Source organism: Nomascus leucogenys, chromosome 3, assembly GCF_006542625.1.
Source record: "Nomascus leucogenys isolate Asia chromosome 3, Asia_NLE_v1, whole genome shotgun sequence".
Taxonomy (NCBI): domain Eukaryota; kingdom Metazoa; phylum Chordata; class Mammalia; order Primates; family Hylobatidae; genus Nomascus; species Nomascus leucogenys.
Genome location: NC_044383.1, coordinates 40,989,511 through 41,004,778, shown reverse-complemented (window position 1 = coordinate 41,004,778; position 15,268 = coordinate 40,989,511). Strand labels below are relative to the sequence as shown.

General features: G+C 42.6%; 1 protein-coding gene across 1 annotated transcript in view; it reads left to right on the top strand.

Moving 5' to 3' along the window:
* KIF11 (kinesin family member 11) overlaps window positions 1–15,268 on the top strand; it is a 64,756-nt gene that overhangs the window by 2,854 nt on the left and 46,634 nt on the right. The window contains exons 2-6 of the mRNA XM_030809254.1: window positions 10,476–10,608; window positions 10,833–10,930; window positions 11,374–11,452; window positions 13,664–13,849; window positions 14,005–14,129. Of these exons, the coding sequence (XP_030665114.1) occupies window positions 10,476–10,608; window positions 10,833–10,930; window positions 11,374–11,452; window positions 13,664–13,849; window positions 14,005–14,129 (621 nt within the window). The remainder of the gene's footprint in view (window positions 1–10,475; window positions 10,609–10,832; window positions 10,931–11,373; window positions 11,453–13,663; window positions 13,850–14,004; window positions 14,130–15,268) is intronic.

Here is a 15,268-nt window from a genome sequence, read left to right as displayed (position 1 = left end):
GAGACCGAGTCTTGCTCTGTTGCCCAGGCTGGAGTGCAGTGGCACGGTCTTGGCTCACTGCAAGCTCCATCTCCCGGGTTCACACCATTCTCCTGCTGCAGCCTCCCGAGGAGCTGGGACTACAGGCGCCCACTATCTCGCCCGGCTAATTTTTTGTATTTTTAGTAGAGATGGGGTTTCACCATATTAGCCAGGATGGTCTCGATCTCCTGACCTCGTGATCTGCCCGCCTCGGCCTCCCTAAGAGCCGGGATTACAGGCGTGAGCCACCGCGCCCGGCCTTGAGTTACTTCTTAATTTTAGCTATTATGAATAACGTTGCTATGAATATGGGTTTTCAATTCGTTTGGGTATTTACCCAGAATTGTAATTGCTGGATCATATGATAATTCTATTTTAAAGTTTTTGAGGAACCGACAAACTATTTTCGACAGTGGCTGGACCATTTTACATTCCTACCAACAGTGCATAAGGGTTCCAATTTCTCCACATCCTCACCAACATTTATTTTCTGTTTCTTTTTTTTTTTTCAAGTAGCCATCCATTGGGTGTGAGGTGGTATCTCATTGTAGTTTTGATTTGTATTTCCCTAATGATTAATGATGTTGAGCATCTTTCCATGTGTTTACTGGCCATTTTGTGTCTCTTTGGAGAAATGTCTGTTTAAGTCCTTTGCCCATTTTTAAATTGGTTTGCTTTTTTGTTGTTGAGTTTTAGGAATTTTCTATATATTTTGGATATTTTCAGATACATGAACGGCAAAAATTTTTTCCCCATTACTGTGGGTTGCCTTTTTACTCATTGATATCGTGTGGTCTTTTCCTTTCTTTTACTTTTTGGAACCAGCGCATGGCCTCTTTGTTGATTCTGTGTTTGGCCCCAGTGCAGCCTGTTCTGTGCTATGTGTCTGCAGTGCTGAAACCAGGCCTACCCAGCACTATATAGAAATCCAGGCTGTAGATACCAATGCATGGGTCACATTTGATACCAAATCTATGTGTTCCTGGATCTCCAAACCAAAGTTTCCAGTATCCGAGAAGTTGTTCTTTCTTGATTCACACTCTTGCATCTTTAGACCTTTCTCCAGGGTTTCTTCTGCTTTGGCCCTTTGTGCAGTGGATGGCAATCTTTTCATTTCTCCTGATGCCAAAGGATCTGACAATGTATTTGACTTTGGAGAACACAGGGGTCTGGCTTATGAGCTGCTCCAACACCTTGGCTGCTGGGGTCAGTCATCTCCAGTCTCCTCCATACAGATGTTGAGACAGAAAATTGCTCTGTCACCCAGGCTGGAGTGCAGTGGCACAATCTCGGCTTGCTGTAACCTCTGCCTGCCAGGTTCAAGCAATTCTTATGCTTCAGCCTCCCAAGTAGCTGGGATTACAGGTGTGCACCACTATGGCTGGCTAATTTTTTGTATTTTTAGTAGAGATGGGGTTTCGCCTTTTTGGCCAGGCTGGTCTTGAACTACTGGCCTCAAGTGATCCACCCATTTTGGCCTCCCAAAGTGCTGGGATTATGATTGTGAGCCCTTGTCTAGCCAGAGTTCTCTTTTTTTACCTTGATCCTGCACCGTGGTGGAGAAAAGGAAGATAAAGTCTTTTTTTTTCCCCTTGGGTTTGTTTGTTTGTTTGTTTGTTTTTTGAGATGGAATTTTGTTCTCGTTGCCTAGGCTGGAGTGCATTGGTGCAATCTTGGCTTACTGCAACCTCCGCCTCCTGGGTTCAAGCGATTTTCCTGCCTCAGCCTCCCGAGTAGCTGGGATTACAGGCATGCACCACCACGCCTGGCTGATTTTGTATTTTTAGTAGAGATGGGGTTTCACCATGTTGGTCAGGCTGGTCTTGAACTCCTGATCTCAGGTGATCCGCCCACCCTGGCCTCCCAAAGTGCTGGGATTACAGGCGTGAGCCCATGCCTGGGCTGTTTTTTTTTCCCCTTTAAATATAGTATCTTGCTTTATTGTCCAGACTGATTGTGAACTCCTGGGCTCAAGTAGTCCTCCTACCTCAGCCTTCCAGGTAGCTGGGATCACAGGGATGCTGTCTTTTGATACACAAACATTTTAAATTTTTATGAAGTCCAGTTTGTCCTTTTGTTTTCGTTCCCTGTATCTTTGGTGTTACATCCAAGAAATCATTGACAAATCCATTGTTGTGAAGCTTTTGTCTTATGTTTTCTTCTAAGAGTTTTGTAGCTTTAGGTCTTACATACATTTTTGATCCATTTTGAGTTAATTTTTGTATATTGTGTTAGATAAGGGTCCAACCTCATTCTTTTGCATATGGATATTTAGTTTCCCAGCACGATTTGGTGAAAAGATTGTCTTTTTCTGATTGAATGGTCTTGGCAACCTTATTAAAAATCATTTGCCCATATATAAGAGGGCTTATTTCTAAGTGCTATTCTGTTCCATTGGTCTGTAAGTCTGTCTTTATGTCAGTACCACATGGTTTTGATTATTGCAGCTTTGTAGTAAGTTTTGAAATCGGGAAGTGTGAGTCCTCCAGCTTTGTTCTTTTTCAAGATTGTTTTGGCTATCTGGACTTCCTTGGGATTCCATATGAATTTGAGGATGGATTTTTCTATTTTTGTAAAACACGTCATTGGGATTTTAATAGGGATTACATTGAATCTATAGATCACTTTGGGTAGTATTGGCATCTTAACAATATTAAGTTTTTCAGTTCATGAACAAGGGATGTGTTTCCATTTATTTATGCCCCTTAATTTCTGTCAGCAGTTTTTTTTTTTTTTTGAGACGGAGTTTCACTCTTGCTATCCAGGCTGGAGTGCAGTGGCGCAATCTCGGCTCATTGCACCCTCCACCTCCCGAGTTCAAATGATTCTCCTGCCTCGGCCTCCCGAGTAACTGGGATTACAGGTATGCGGCACTATGACCAGCTAATTTTTGTATTTTTACTAGAGACAAGGTTTCACCATGTTGGTCAGGCTGGTCACAAACTCTTGACCTCAGGTGATCCACCCGCCTTGGCCTCCCAAAGTGCTGGGATTATAGGCATGAGCCACTGTGCCCGGCCTCAGCAGTGTTTTACAGTTTTCGTTTTATAAGTCTTTAACCTCCTTGGTTAAATTAATTATTAATATTTTATTCTTTTTGATGCTATTTTAAATTGAGTTGTTTTTGTAATTTCCTTTTTAGATTGTTCATTCTTAGTGTATAAAAATGTAACTGGAGGCTGGGCGCAGTGGCTCTCACCTGCTATCCCAGCACTTTGGGAGGCATGGTGGGTGGATCACGAGATCAGGAGTTCAAGACCAGCCTGGCCAACATAGTGAGACCCTGTCTCTACTAAAAATACAAAAATTAGCCAGGCATGGTGGCATGCGCCTGTAGTCCTAGCTACGTAGGAGGCTGAGGCAGGAGACTCCCTTGAACCCGGAAGGTGGAGGTTGCGGTGAGCCAAGATCGTGCCACTGTACTCCAGCCTGGGCAACAGAGCAAGACTCTGTCTGAAAAAAAAAAAAGAAAAGAAACGTTGCTGGATTTTGCATGTTGACTTTGTATCCAGTTACTTTGCTGAATTCACTTGTTAGTTCTAACAGGTTTTTTTGTGTGTGTGGAATTTTAGGGTTTTCTTTTCTTTTTTTTTTTATTGAGATGGAGTCTCGCTCTGTTGCCAGGCTGGAGTGCAGTGGTGCGATCTCAGCTCACTGCAACCTCTACCTCCCAGGTTCAAGTGATTCTCCTGCCTCAGCCTCCCGAGTAGCTGGGACTACAGGCGCACGCTACGACGCCCAGCTAATTTTTGTATTTTTAGTAGAGACGGGGTTTCACCACTTTGGCCAGGATGGTCTCGATCTCTTGATTTCGTGATCCACCCGCCTCGGCCTCCCAAAGTTCTGGGATTACAGCCGTGAGCCACTGTGCCTGGCTTTTTTTTAATTATTATTATTAACTATTGAACTTCTGTTTATTATTATTATTATTTTTTGAGACGAAATCTTGGTCTATCGCCCAGGCAGGAATGCAGTGGTGTGATCTCGGCTCACTGCAACCTCCGCCTTCTGGGTTCAAGCAATTCTGTGCCTCAGCCTCTGGAGTAGCTGGGATTATAGGCTCCCGCCACCACGCCCGGCCAATTTTTGTATTTTTAGTAGAGATGGGGTTTCACCATGTTGGTCAGGCTGGTCTTGAACTCCTGACCTCGTGATCCGCCCGCTTCGGCCTCCCAAAGTGTTGGGATTACAGGCGTGAGCCACCGTACTCGGCCTTATTTTTATTATTTTTTTCATCAACTTTTAAGTTCTGGGGTACATGTGCAGGATGTGCAGGTTTATCACATAGGTAAACCTGTGCCATCATAGTTTGCTGCACGGATCAACCCATCACCTAGCTATTAAGCCCAACATCCACTAGCTATTCTTCTTGATGCTCTAGCTCCTTTTGCCCCACTGAATTTTAGGGTTTTCTTTCCTTTCTTTTTTTTTTCTTTTGAGACGGAGTCTTGCTCTGCTGCCCAGGCTGGCGCAATCTTGACTCATTGCAACCTTTGCCTCCTGGGTTCAAGCGATTCTCCTGCCTCAGCCTCCCGAGTAGCTGGGACTACAGGCATGCGCCCATGCCTAGCTAAGTTTTTGTAGTTTTAGTAGAGACGGGATTTCACTATGTTGGCAAGGCTGGTCTCAAACTCCTGACCTCAAGTCCCCTTGGGTTCCCGAAGTACTGGGATTATAGGCGTGAGCCACCACGCCCGGCCAGGTTTTCTATATAAAAGATCATATAATCTGCAGACAGATAATTTTACTTTTTCCTTTTCTTTCTTTTTTTCTTTTTTTGAGATGGAGTCTCGCTCTGTCGCCCAAGCTGGAGTGCAGTGGTGCCATCTCGGCTCACTGTTACCTCTGCCTCCTGGGTTCAAGCAGTTCTCTGCCTCAGCCTCCCAAGTAGCTGGGATTACATGCACATGCCACCACGCCCAGCTAACTTTTGTATTTTTAGTAGAGACGGGAGTTCATCATCTTGGCTAGGCTGGTCTTGAACTCCTGACCTCGTGATCCGTCAGCCTTGGCCTCCCAAAGTGCTGGGATTACAGGCATGAGCCACCGCTCTCAGCCCTCAACCTTTTCCTTTTGAATTTGGATGCCTTTTATTTTTCTTTTTCTTCCTTTTTTTTCTTTTTCTTTTTTTTTTTTTTTGAGATGGAGTTTCGCTCTGTTGCCCAGGCTGGAGTGCAGTGGTGCGATCTCTGCTCACTGCAACCTCCGTCTCCTGGGTTCAAACGATTCTTCTGCCTCAGCTTTCCGAGTAGCTGGTACTATAGGCATGTGCCACCATAACTGGCTAATTTTTTTTTTTTTTTTTTGTATTTTTAGTAGAGACGGGGTTTCGCCGTTTTACCCAGGCTGGTCTCGCTATCCGCCTGCCTCAGCCTCCCAAAGTGCTGGGATTACAGGCATGAGCCACCATGCCTGGCCCTTATTTTTCTTTCTTGCCTAATTGCTCTAGCTAGAACTTACAGTATTATGTTGAATGGAAGTGGCAAAAGTGGGCATTGGGCATCCTTGTCTTGCTCCTGTTCTTTTATTAGTTTGTTTGAGATCCTCCTGCCTCAGTTTCCTGAGTAGCTGGGACTGTAGACACACTACTACACCCAGCTAATTAAAAAAATAATTTTTTTTTTTAGAGATGGGGTCTCGCTATGTTTCCCATGCTGATCCTGAACTCCTGGCTTCAAGTGATCCTCTCCTCTCAGCCTCCCATAGTGCTGTGATTACAGGCGTGAGCCACTGTGCTGGTCCTGTTCTTGTTTTTAGAGGAACATTCTTCAGTCTTAGACCATCAATTATGTTTGCTGTGGGTTTTTCATATGTTGCTTTTATTTTGTTGAGGTAGTTTCACTCTGTTCCTAGTTTGTTGAGCTTTTTTTTTTTTTTTTTTTTGAGACGGAGTCTCGCTCTGCCACCCAGACTGGAGTGTAGTGGCGCAATCTCGGCTCACTGCAAGCTCCGCCTCCCGGGTTCACGCCATTCTCCTGCCTCAGCCTCTCCGAGTAGCTGGGACTACAGGCGCCCGCCACCACGCCCGGCTAATTTTTTTTTTGTATTTTTAGTAGAGATGGGGTTTCACCATGGTCTCGATCACCTGACCTCGTGATCCGCCCGCCTTGGCCTCCCAAAGTGCTGGGATTACAAGCGTGAGCCACCGCGCCCGGCCTGTTGAGCATTTTTATGACTAATGGGTTTTGAATTTTGTCACATGCTTTTCCTGCATTGATTGACATGATCCTGTGGTTTCCTTCATTCTGTTAATGTGGTATATTACATTGATCAATTTTTACATGTTGAACCATCCCTGTATTCCAGGAATAAATCCCACTTGGTCATGGTGTATAATCCTTGTGCTGCTCAGTTCAATGTGTTGGTATTTTGTTGAGGATTTTTTTTATCAGTGTTCATAAGGGATAGTGATCTGTAGTTTTCTTGTAGTTGCCTTTGTCTGGCTTTGGTATCAGGGTAATGCCTGCCTCACAAAATGAGTTGGGAGGTGTTCTTTCCTTTACCAGATTTTTTCTGGGAAAAGATTGAGAAGAACTGGTATTAGATCTTCTTGAAATGTTTTGTAGAATTCATCTATGAAACTATCAGATCTAGGGCTTTTCTTTGTCAGGAGATTTTTGGTTAGTGAGTCCATCTCTTTACTGGTTATAGCTCCATTCAGAATTTCCATTTCCTTGTGATTTAGTCTTTGTAGGTATTGTGTTTCTAGGAATTTATTCAGCTGGGTTATCCGATTGGTTGGCATACAATTGTTGAAAATACTCTTTCAACAATAAGAAGACACAAATAACTAGTTCTTCTGTTTCCAGTTCCTTAAGTTGTAAAGTTAGGGTGTTGATGTGAGATCTTTCTTGCTTTTTAATGTAAGCATTCATAGCTATAAATTTCCCCCTTAGCACTGCTTTTGCTGTGTCCCGTAAGGTTTGGTATGTTGTATTTTCATTTTCATTAATCTCTAAAATTTTCTGTGATGTCTTTGAACCCTGGTTACTTAAACACACACACGTGTGTTTGTGTGTGTGTGTGTGTGTGTGTGGTTTTTTGTTTGTTTTGAGACTGAGTTTCGCTTTTGTTGCCCAGGCTGGAGTGCAATGGCGCGATCTCGGCTCACTGCAACCTCTGCCTCCCGGTTCAAGCGATTTCTGGGTCTCAGCCTCCGGAGTAGCTGGGATTACAGGCGCGTGCCACCATGCCTGGCTAATTTCACACACACATTTAAAAAATACATCTACCTGCTTTTACTTCAGAATCTTTGCAATTTCTGTTCTCTCTGCCTGAAAAATTTTTCCACCAAAATATCTACAGGGCCTGGCTCCCTTGCTTTTTAGGTTCTGCTTAAATATCACCTGCATAGAAGCATTCCCTAACTACCCTAAAATAGCAACCAACTATCTTCCCCTCTCAGCACTTCCTATCCCCCTTAAACTGCTTTCTTTTCTTTTTTTTTTTTTTTTTGAGACAGAGTCTCGCTCTGTTGCCCAGGCCTGGAGTGCAGTGGCGCATTCTTGGTTCACTGCAACCTCCGCTTCAGCCTCCGAAGTAGCTGGGACTGTAGGCGGCTGCCACCATGCCTGGCTAATGTTTTTTTTTTTTGAGATGGAATCTCACTCTTTCGCCCAGGCTGGAGTGTACTGGCACAGTCTCGGCTCACTGCAACCTCCATCTCCCATGTTCAAGTGATTTCTGGCTAATTTTTGTATTTTTAGTAGAGATGAGGTTTCACCATATTGGCCAGGGCTAGTTTCGAACTTCTGACCTCAAGTGATCTGCCCACCTTGGCCTCCCAAAGTGCTAGGATTATAGGTGTGAGCCACTGTGCCCGGCCTAATTTTTGTAGTTTTAATAGAGATGGGTTTTTACCATGTTGGCCAGGCTGATCTCAAACTCCTGACCTCAAGTGATTCATCCACCTCGGCCTCCCAAAGTGCTGAGATTATAGGCATGAGCCACTGTGCCTGGCCTGCTTTATTTTCATTTCTAATTTATCAGCATCTAATATATTTATTCATTTGATAGTCATCTCTTCCTTCAACTAAGTTAAAAGCTCCCTGAGCACAGGATTTTGGTGTTTTTTTCTTTCCTTTAACTTCGTATTGTTTATTGCTATATCTCCAGTGTCTAGAAAATTACCTATCACATAGTTAGTATTTGATGAATATTTGTGGAATGAGTTAATTTAGCACTTCTCCACAGGATAGGACTTAGATTTTTTTAATCCTCAATCTCCCTTCCCTCACCATTTTGATTGTTTGAATTTTTATATAACTATAGTGAAGCCAACAAATTGATGGATTTGTTAGTGTGAGCAGCCGAAACTTTGCAATTTCTAATAAGTTAGAGAAGTCTGGGTAGGAAACTAATGACTTGGCAGTACTCTTTCTTAGAGTACAGATAGTACCTAAAGCTTCTCTGAGAATTTTGATAACTTTTAGGAATGTGTGATCTGTATGAATTTCCTATCACTCAGTCCTGACAATGTGAATGGTATTCATTTGGTAACTTAATTTTATACATCCAGGCAAGATACTAGTTTAGGGGATGCCAAAAATAACAGACTAATTGGAAAAGCTTTAGCCACATGAGAGCAATTCATTCCACTTGATACTCTTGGCCTACCTCAGTATAAGTTGGTTCTGCCTTAGTTTTGTTGAAGTTTCAATAATACTGTCCATTCATGTCGGTTATATGCATTGTGTAGGTTTTAGTATAGTTGGCAAATGAAAGCATTACCAGATACTACCTGGGAGTTAAGTTTCCTAGGATCACAGATTTGGTCTTCTGAACACCCGGAAGTATACTCAGAGTGGGCTATGCCAGGGAAAGTTTAGGTATCCTTCTTAAATAAGTAGCAACTTAGTTTATCTAGTGATAAGGGGAAAATAATTTCCTGTTTGGCACTTTCTCCAAAATATATGATACTCAATGGGAAAAATGAACTCAGGTCAAGATTATGTCTCTCCCTTTGGCCAGACATGTATTAAGTATATAATTATCTTTATTGATGCTACTCTGTGGACTGTGATTATTTTTAGTTTTCCCATAATTCCTCTTACGATGACATTTATTAGGCAATGTAGTTTAACAGATATTTGAGAACCTACTGTGTGCTGAGCATGGTAGTTGTTGCTGGGTAAACAGTAAACTAGACAGGATTTCTTTCTCTAGTGATCTGAAGTTTAGTGGGTAACACACAAAAAAAAAGATGATAAGAGAGGTGATGTTTAGGGAGGGTGTATAAAGGGTGCTGTAGGAATATATAGCAGACATTTAACGTGGTCTTGGTTGGAGCAGGTCGGGGAGGCACGTAGGATGGAAAGGACTTCCTGAGGAAATAATCATTTCAACTAAGTACCTACTCAGGCATTTCTGTAGAATGAGGACTCTTGATCCAGTTGGCAGTGTAGACCTTCTGTGTCTATTGACTCATTTAAAAATGGGGCTAATAATATTAGCTTCGTAGTGGACAATAATGTCCTCACAGTGTTGTGTGGACAAACTGAGTGAGCACAATGCAAAGCACTTGAAACAATAAGTACCTGGCACATAGTAAGTACTCAACTTATTAGTCATTATTTTTATGTACTTTTTATTTTGTGCCAGGTATCTACTGGCAGATTAGTATTTTGAACACAAATTTGACATGTTTTTTCTACTACATTATAACCTAATTTGATCAGTTTTTTTTTTTTTTTTGAGATGGAGTTTTGCTCTTGTTGCCCAGGCTGGAGTGCAATGGCGCCATCTCGGCTCACTGCAACCTCCGCCTCCCAGGTTCAAGCAATTATCCTGCCTCAGCCTCCCGAGTAGCCGGGATTACAGGCATGCGCCACCATGCCCAGCTAATTTTGTATTTTTAATAGATACAGAGTTTCTCCATGTTGGTCAGGCTGGTCTCGAACTCCCGACCTCAGGTGATCCGCCTGCCTCAGCCTCCCAAAGTGCTGAGATTACAGGCATGAGCCACTGCGCCCGGCCTTGATCAGATTTTAAGAATAGGAGAAATAGAATTCTGAAAAATAAGTTTGGCATTTTTACAAGTTAAAACCTGTTAGTGGCTGGGCACAGTGTCTCACATCTGTAATACTAGCACCTTGGGAAGCTGAGGTGGGATGATCACTTGAGCCCAGAAGTTTGAGACCAGCCTGTGCAACACAGCGAGATCCCATCTCTACTGTCAAAACAAAACAATTCTATTAGTATCTACTCTAAGAAGCTGCCAGAATTGTAATGTCTTAACATATCTTTGAACATTTAAAAAATTGTATTTGTGAAACTTGAGACACCTATAATTTTACCGTCTGCTTTAGCAGTTTCATTTAGTCCTGATTTAATCTCCATCACCAACAATGTGGTCAGAACTTTGCATTTTTCTTGACAAATGTAATTAGTGAAAATGTCATTGATAACCTGAGAACTAAGAGCTCTTGAGTGACTTTGTGTATTTCTTTTTATAGACCATTTAATTTGGCAGAGCGGAAAGCTAGCGCCCATTCAATAGTAGAATGTGATCCTGTACGAAAAGAAGTTAGTGTACGAACTGGAGGATTGGCTGACAAGAGCTCAAGGAAAACATACACTTTTGATATGGTAACATATGGTGCAATTTCTTGATTATCTACTAATGTAAAATAATTTTAATATACATATTTTACCTGGAAAATGGTGTATACTTAGAAATTTCAGTGGTCTCTGAATTGTCAGATGGCTTCTAGTGGGCTGAATTATGAATTAGTTAACATACGAAAAACAAAATTATAAAAATGAGTAATTTTGAGGTTTTTTTTTTTTTTTTAAATTCTTTTTTTCGTTAGGTGTTTGGAGCATCTACTAAACAGATTGATGTTTACCGAAGTGTTGTTTGTCCAATTCTGGATGAAGTTATTATGGGCTATAATTGCACTATCTTTGCGTAAGTAAAAGGGTGTTTTTTCAGATTTATCAAAAAGCTTAAATGCTTATGTTTTTTGTTGTTGTTTGTTTGTTTTTTGAGACGGAGTTTCACTCTTGTTGCCCAGGCTGGAGTGCAATGGCGCGATCTTGGCTCACTGCAACCTCTGCTTCCTGGGTTCAAGCAATTCTCCTGTTTCAGCCTCACAAGTAGCTGGGATTACAGGCGCCTGCCACCATGCCCGGCTAATTTTTGTATTTTTAGTAGAGACATGGTTTCACTGTGTTGGCTAGGCTGGTCTCGAACTCCTGACCTCAGGTGATCCGCCCACCTTGGCCTCCCAAAGTGTTGGGATTATAGGTGTGAACCACTGTGCCTGGCCTGTTTTTCGTTCTTTTAGTCTATCACTAAGAGTCATATGGGTGCGTGTTTCTTTTTGATTTAACACTTGTTAATCTTTATAGGTATGGCCAAACTGGCACTGGAAAAACTTTTACAATGGAAGGTGAAAGGTCACCTAATGAAGAGTACACCTGGGAAGAGGTATTTATTGTTTATAACATGCTTTTGTCTCTAATGTGGCTGAAATTTAACTGTATAAAACTTGTTTGAGGGCCTCTGTCTTGAAATAGAGAAGATCAGAGTACCTATGTCAAAATGAACTTAGGATAAACCACTACTACAGTAAAATTAAAGTGCATGGTATGACTCCTGTTTAAGAAACAGCCTCAATGGAAGAGGAAGGACCAATATATATGGCACAGTTATATGATAAAAGAGGGGTCTATTTATGACAGAATGGTTGGAGCAGAATATTGTAGAAAAGTTGGAATATGAGTGAGGCTTGAAGGCAGGGAGGGCTTTGTACTGAAGGAATGGGTCTCAGAAAGTTAGCATGGCCAGGGGAAGTATATTACTTTATTCATGATGATCTTAAGTGTTCAAGCAATTAAGATGAATGTATTGTTTAATATTGCAGAAAGCATATACTGCGTTTTACAAAGATTTCCATGAATTTAAGTGAGTTTAATAACTAAGGGAGAGAACCAATACTGAAAGAAAGTTGAAAGAAGAACAAAGACAAGTTGAACTAGAGCTGAAGTGTTAAAACTTTTTTAAAAAGTTTAGTTTTAAATTTAGTAATGTGTTTAAATTTAAATGAGTTTAATAACTAGTTAATTGGCTGGATGCGGTGGCTCATGCCTGTAATCCTAGCACTTTGGGAGGCCAAGGCGGGCAGATCACCTGAGGTCAGCAGTTCGAGACCAGCCTGGCCAACATGGTGAGACGGTGTCTACTAAAAGTACAAAAATTAGCTGGGTGTGGTGGCGCATACCTGTAATCCCAGCTACCCGAGAGGCTACTAAAAATACAAAAATTAGCTGGGTGTGGTGGCGCATACCTGTAATCCCAGCTACCCGAGAGGCTGAGGCAGGAGATTCACTGGAACCCAGGAGGCAGACGCTGCGGTGAGCTGAGGTGGTGCCACTGCACTCCAGCCTGGGCAACAGAACAAGACTCTGTCTCAAAAAAAAAAAAAAAAAAAAAACTAGTTAATTACAAAAAAAAAAAAAAAGAATTTTTTTATTTTTATTTTTAAAATGATGGGGTCCCACTGTGTTCCCCAGGCCAGTCTTGAACTCTTGGGATTCCGGAGTCCTCCCACCTCAGCCTCCTGAGTAGCTGGGATTAAAGAGGCACATACTACCTTGCCCAGCTAATTTTCCAAATTATTGACAGTTTGGTAGAACCTTTTTTCTAGTGTTTACATAATTGAGTCACTAACTTACTTTACATATATGGATAATAAAGTTATAAAATTGTAACCATAGGAGATATGGAATAGGCTTAAAGCATAGTTTCGTTGGGCAGAATTATTGAACTTGGCTTTTTTTTTTTTTGAGACAGAGTTTTACTCTTGTTGCCCAGGCTGGAGTGCAATGGCACAATCTCGGCTCACCGCAACCTCCACCTCCTAGGTTCAAGCGATTCTCCTGCCTCAGCCTCCCGAGTAGCTGGGATTACAGGCATGCACCACCACACCCGGCCAATTTTGTATTTTTAGTAGAGACAGGGTTTCTCCGTGTTGGTCAGGCCGGTCTCGAACTCCTGACCTCAAGTGATCCGCCTGCCTCAGCCTCCCAAAGTGCTGGGATTACAGGCGTGAGCCACCGCACCCAGCCGGCTTTTTTTTTTTGAGACAGAGTCTCACTCTGTCGCCCAGGCTGGAGTACAGTGGCTCGATCTCAGCTCACTGCAACCTCTACCTCCCAGGTTCAAGTGATTCTCCTGCCTCAGCCTCCTGAGTAGCTGGGACTACAGGTGCATGCCACCAAGCCCAGCTAATTTTTGTATTTTTAGTAGAGATGGGGTTTCACCGTGTTGGCCGGAATGGTCTTGATCTCCTGACCTCGTGATCCACCTGCCTTGGCCTCCCAAAGTGCTGGGATTACAGGCGTGAGCCACCGCGCCTGGCCGAACTTGGCTTTTTAAGTAGATAGGTTCCATTGGTTTCTATGTAATGCTCAGGGATGAAGATGGCTAAGAAGTGTGACAGGTTTATGGAGAGTGTGAAGACTACTGTTGAACAGACTGTTGTAAATGACTTCTCTAACATTAGGTTAGTTGTTTCTTTTTTTGTTTGTTTTATCTTGCTTTGCCATACTTATGTTTAAATATAAAGGAGGCCCATGTATTTTAACTGCCACAGTAAATGGCATTCTTCCTTTATATTAGTCCTTATTATAATTTCAGGATCCCTTGGCTGGTATAATTCCACGTACCCTTCATCAAATTTTTGAGAAACTTACTGATAATGGTACTGAATTTTCAGTCAAAGTGTCTCTGTTGGAGATCTATAATGAAGAGCTTTTTGATCTTCTTAATCCATCGTCTGATGTTTCTGAGAGACTACAGATGTTTGATGATCCCCGTAACAAGGTAATTCAGTCTTTGAGAATGAAATGTCTCTGAATTTTAATGTGTGAGGCTTTGAGAAGTCAGAGAGAGAGAGAGAGAGAGAGTGTGTGTGTGTGTGTGTGTGTGAGTGTGTGTTTTAACCAATCTAATGGATGTTCTTTTGGTATTTTGGTCAGAGAGGAGTGATAATTAAAGGTTTAGAAGAAATTACAGTACACAACAAGGATGAAGTCTATCAGATTTTAGAAAAGGGGGCAGCAAAAAGGACAACTGCAGCTACTCTGATGAATGCATACTCTAGGTAAGAAAGCCATAGTCTCTTCCCTAGCCCCATTTTCTTTTAAGAAGAATTAGGAACTTGGAGAAAGTCAAATTGGGGTGGGTCAGAGTGTATGGGTCACGTACCTAGATTTTGTGTTATAAGGAGGGGTCGTTGGTAATTGGCTTGAGATTTATAGGGAAGGAACCAATATTGGAAGAATGTTGAAAGGAGAACAAAGATAAGTTGAACCATAGCTGAAGTATTAAACTTTTTTGTTTTTTTTTTTGAGACCAAGTTTCGCTCTTGTTACCCAGGCTGGAGTGCAGTGGCGCGATCTTGACTCACTGCAACCTCTGCCCACCGGGTTGAAGCAATTCTCTTTTTTTTTTTTTTTTGAGACGGAGTCTTGCTCTTTCACCCAGGCTGGAGTGCAGTGGCGTGATCTTGGCTCACTGCAAGCTCCGCCTCCCGGGTTCACGCCATTCTCCTGCCTCAGCCTCTCCGAGTAGCTGGGACTACAGGCGCCCGCCACCACGCCCGGCTAATTTTTTGTATTTTTAGTAGAGACGGGGTTTCACCGTGGTCTCGATCTCCTGACCTCGTGATCCACCCGCCTCGGCCTCCCAAAGTGCTGGGATTACAAGCGTGAGCCACCGCGCCCGGCCAAAGCAATTCTCTTGCCTCAGCCTCTTGAGTAGCTGGGATTACAGCTGTCCGCCACCACGCCCAGCTAATTTTTGTATTTTTGGTAGAGATGTGGTTCACCATTTGGCCAGGCTGGTCTCGAACTCCTGACCTCAGGTGAACCACCTGCCTTGGCCTCCCAAAGTGCTGAGATTACAGGTGTGAGCCACTGCGCCCGGCCTAAACTTTTTTAAAGTAGAAGAATCCGTTTATTCTAGTGACATCATATACGGAAGCCCAGGATAAAATGTGGCTGCTATAGTTGATTTTGGAATGGGACCCTCTGAGGCTTACCTCCTTAGCCTTATGAAGGGGTCCCTGAGGCACTTTTGTGGAGCCCCCTACTGATATTAGAATATAGTCTGAAAACCCTTACATTGTATAAGGATTAGAAGTCAGGTCTTTTAAAATGGCTTCATTTTAATGTGGGAGACAGATGGTCACTAACACCGGCTTTCATGGGGTGAAAGGGATGATTTTTTTCTCTCTAAATA